This window comes from Solanum verrucosum, unplaced genomic scaffold, assembly GCF_900185275.1.
Source record: "Solanum verrucosum unplaced genomic scaffold, falcon-dt-bn FXZP01000079.1, whole genome shotgun sequence".
NCBI lineage: Eukaryota > Viridiplantae > Streptophyta > Magnoliopsida > Solanales > Solanaceae > Solanum > Solanum verrucosum.
The window spans coordinates 225,531-230,316 of NW_026020368.1; the positions used below are offsets into that span (position 1 = coordinate 225,531).

General features: G+C 34.0%; 1 protein-coding gene across 1 annotated transcript; it reads left to right on the top strand.

Moving 5' to 3' along the window:
- The first annotated feature begins 2,269 nt into the window (after positions 1-2,269).
- Positions 2,270-3,439, top strand: LOC125837957 (serine/threonine-protein kinase ZRK4-like). Its single transcript, XM_049517030.1, has one exon. The coding sequence runs from the start codon at positions 2,270-2,272 to the stop codon at positions 3,437-3,439; it is 1,170 nt and encodes a 389-aa protein (XP_049372987.1).
- The last annotated feature ends 1,347 nt before the right edge of the window (positions 3,440-4,786 follow it).

Sequence of the window (4,786 nt, forward strand, 5' to 3'; positions counted from 1 at the left end):
TCAAGCATTACTCTAAGCATATTAAAATGAGATATACCAAGTCATCAATTTTTTGAGTCAAATTCTATGATTCTAAACTTCTAGCTCTTATCTTTATTTAATATTTATCAACTTATTATATATATCATTATGTTAACAATGCATATAATAATTGTCTCACTTAAAGGATGTTTTTCAATGTTGTGTTGATAAAATCTTACTTAAAACTAGTAACTCAAAAAACAATATTAAGTACTAGTAATTTTCATCTTAATAGTGTAATTTTATTTTTTTTGAACAAATACGTATATGAAGTGTATTTATATTTTAGGCCGCAAATTGAAATTTCGCTTTAGGCCCCCAATTACGTTGAGCCGCCCCTGATAAGGCGGGCCGGACCCATGCCTTGTAAGTTGTAAGGCACTATATGGCAGACGTTTTTCCAACTGCATGCATTCCATCCTTGTGACCCACACTGATATGCCTCCGCATTGTTAATTTACAATGAAACTCAATTTGTTGTCATTTTGTATGGAATTGAATGCACAAATTAAGACCAGCAGGAAGCAGCTTCCCACTTGTGAGTAGTGATATGCCTTATTGGATTTAATCCCAATTCATCCAGACTAGTCACTTCCAAAATTAGAGATGCCTTTTTTCAGAGGACTACTCACAAGGAAAAAACTTTTTTCCTCCGCCTCTGCAGAAAGACGGAAGAAAGGTGTATATTTAATTTCAACTTAATCCATTTTAATTCTTTGAGGTATTTATATTAGGTTCCAATTTCAATGAAATTCAGTTTGTTTGTGCCCTCATATTTATGTTGAACAAAAAACAATATCTGCAGATAATGAAATTGCCTATTTGATCTTTATTTTATGCTACTAACATTGATTTTTTCAGTTTACCGAAAGAAATGGGAGCATGCCAGTTTTGTTTTTGTTATTCAATTAATTTTAGTAATTAAATTCAGAGAATGCCACTTGTTGTAATTTATCCTTCGTCTTAACCATTCTCCATTCAAACCAACATGAGTCATTTTAGTGCTAAATTAAGAAGTCAGGTAACCAATTGCTTTAATTAAACATAAGACATGATTATATGAATTATATTCAGGATAAACATATCTTGAATACAAAAATATTCAGGAAAAACATAAGATATGATCAAGGCGAGCCACACGAACTTAACCTAGCCAGTTCCATAAGCCCAAGATTTAATCGAGCCGATCCCCGAGAGCTCTGTTTTCTATTATTTGAATTTTGACGAATGCAATCCAAAAATCCCCTTCATTTACTTCTTGTTCTTACATTTCTTATGTTATCTGATTTGGCACCATCAAAGTTTAGCACCAAAACAAGGCTAAACATTGAATACACTCTGATTTTTGTTCAATATATTAATTGAAGGGTATGCGTAGATTAAGTTTTAGGTATAACTAAAGGATATTTTTGATCAAAAATTCGAGATCAACAAAGAGGATTTTGTTTTTGTGACGTGGAACAAAATTCAATACGATAGTAGCAATTTCATTTAAACCTTCCCCAGATATTCTCTCCTTAATTAGTCACTGTAAGGAGACAAGCTCTCCAGCTGGCTACGTAACATATTAATGTCACATCAAATGAATTCATTACACTTGTACATTTTCTTCACCTTCATAGATGCTTTTGCAATTTTTGTTTTCTTATCAGTAGTCTAATTTACGAGTATTAAATGAATGGATTAAGTTGAAATTAAATATATTAAAATGAGTTGAGTTGATAAGTAAGTGAGTTATTGATCCTTTCAAAAATTAATCATTCTCATTTTTAAAGAATTTGTATATCTAATTGTATCTTTTAAAATATATGGTTTAAAATATTAAAAATGATAATATAAATAATTATTTGAAACTAAAGGTAAAATTAGTATACATGTTAGTAACATATGTCTAATCAAGTAGCTTTTCTTTAAATATTATGCCAAAAAAAGTTAATGGTCGCTAACTTACAATGTAAGGCGTGAGAGTGACCACACTTATAAGGCGGGCCGGACCCCATGCCTTGTAAGTTGTAAGGCACTATATGGCAGACGTTTTTCCAATTGCATGCAATATTCCATCCTTGTGACCCACACTGATATGCCTCCGCATTGTTAATTTACAATGAAACTCAATTTGTTGTCATTTTGTATGGAATTGAATGCACAAATTAAGACCAGCAGGAAGCAGCTTCCCACTTGTGATTAGTGATATGCCTTATTGGATTTAATCCCAATTCATCCAGACTAGTCACTTCCAAAATTAGAGATGCCTTTTTTCAGAGGACTACTCACAAGGAAAAAACGTTTTTCCTCCGCCTCTGCAGAAAGACGGAAGAAAGAGCATGATTGTTATTTACAGAATGGAAGTTGCGTGCTTAAGGAGCTTCTTGCTTTATGCGACGGAAATTGCAGAATTCCCATCCATTACTACACTGCCATAGAGATCGACAATGCAATTAGACACTCTAACAGCAAAATGGACCTTGCTTATGTGACTTTGGTTACGGGATTGCTAGACAACCGCACCGTTTTAGTTAGGTTCAATGAACGTACATTCAAGAATATCCACCGAGATATAGCAATTACTGCTCAGATGAGTCATCTGAAGAATGTGTTGAGACTTGTCGGTTGCTGTCTAGAATTTGAAGAAGCAGTTATGGTGTATGAATATATTGAAGGTATACCTCTTTTCGATCTACTTTTCAAAAAGGTTAATCTTAATGGAAAATCGCTATGTTGGGGAAACAGATTACGAGTTGCACGTGATGTCGCTTCTGCAATCGTTTTCCTCCATACTGAATTTTCTACGCCCATCATCCACAGAATGATACAGCCTCACAATGTGATAATAGATGAGAAGAGCGGCGTTGCCAAAATATTGGACTTCTCACTCTCGATATCACTGCCTCCAGGGGAATTGGAGGTACAAGATAAGGTGTGTGGAACAATGGGGTATATAGCTCCAGAAAATATCGCCTCAGGTATTAGTACTCAAAAAACTGATGTCTACAGCTTTGGGGTTCTTCTGTTTCAGCTATTAATCGGAAAGAAAGTGTACGATATTATTGATCTCGTGGTGGATTCTATAAATTCAGAAGAGACCATAGATTTTGAAGAAGACGCTAAATCAAATGCTGAAGAGGGTAATTCTATGGATAGAGTGGATTCTACAAATTCAAAAGAGACAACAGATTTTAAAAATGTTCCAACCAATTACTTTGTCGATCGTAATATTAAAGAGAGTAATGTACTGGATATTGTGGATCCAACTATCTTAGAAGAGCATGGAATTGAGATTCAACAACAATTGAAAGACTACTTGGATCTTGCTAGGAAATGCACAGCTGACAACGGAGATGATAGACCATACATGATTCATGTGGCAAGGGAATTAAGCCGAATTGAAAAGTGTTTCCGTGCCCTCTCCCTTGGTTAAAATTAAATGTTTATTTTAATTCCTTGAGGTATTTATATTAGGTTCCAATTTCAATGAAATTCAATTTGTTTGTACCCACATATATATGTTGACATCTGCAGACAATGAAATTGCCTATCTGATCTTTATTTTGCTCTACTTAGATTGATTTCTCTTTAATACAGAAAGAAATGGGAGTATGCTAGTTTTGTATTTGTCATTTAATAAATTTTTGGTAATTAAATTTAGGCAATGCCACTTCTTGTAATTTATCCTTCGTCTTAACCGTTTTCCATGCAAACCAACATGAGTCATTTTAGTGCTTAATTAAGAAGTCAGGTAACCAATTGCTTTAATTAAACATAAAACATGATATATTAATTATATTCAGGATAAACGTGACTTGAATAAAAAAATATTCAGGATAAACATAAGATATGATCAACGCGAACCAAACGAACTTAACCTAGCTAGTTCAACAAGCCCCGAGCTCTGTTTTCCATTATTTGCGGTACGAATGCAATCCAAAAATCCCCGTCATTCACTTCTTGTTCTTACATTTCTCATGTTATCTGATTTGGCACCATCAAAGTTTAGCACCAAAACAAGGCTAATTAACATTGAATACACTGTGATTTTTGTTAAGAATTCATCACCAACTTAATTATTTACTTTAAGATAAATCAAGAAAAATCTAGAATATTCCGGAGTTGTAGAGAATTGAAGGAAAATCTCTAGAATGAGTATTCTAGAGAGAACAGTCTAGAAATGTTCTAGAAAGGTAGTTCTAAAAAAAATAGCTATGAATATTCTAGAATAGAATAGTATGTATTTCTCTAGATTCTTCCATCACCTCCTATAAATAGAGGTGGTCCATTTGAGTTGCAACCAAGCAAGAAACTAAGTAAGTAACAAACCAAGTAGGTAAGAAAGCAAGAGAGCAAGCAAGTGTGAGTGCTAAAGTAAGGAGTGTTGCTGAAGCACGTAACAAGTGTGATCAAGATTATAAGACCGAAGCGAATCCTTACTTTAATATATAATAAAATTCAAATTATGAGAAATCGATAGTGCCCGTCATCTCTCAAACAATATATCCAACAATTTTTGTGTAGTATATATATTAATTGAAGGGTACGTGTAGATTAAGTTTTAGATATAACGGATATTTTTTACCGAAAATTCGACATCAACAAAGAGGATTTTGTTTTTGTGACGTGGAACAAAATTCAATACGATAATAGCAGCGGTCCGGGGGGGACCACCACGGCTCCTCTCTTCTCGAGAATCCATACATCCCTTATCAGTGTATGGACAGCTATCTCTCGAGCACAAGTTTAGGTTCGGCCTCAATGGGAAAATAAAATGGAG

Bases quoted from the DNA above. Each gene is read 5' to 3' on its own strand.
- LOC125837957 (XM_049517030.1), top strand. From the start codon at position 2,270: ATGCCTTTTTTCAGAGGACTACTCACAAGGAAAAAACGTTTTTCCTCC.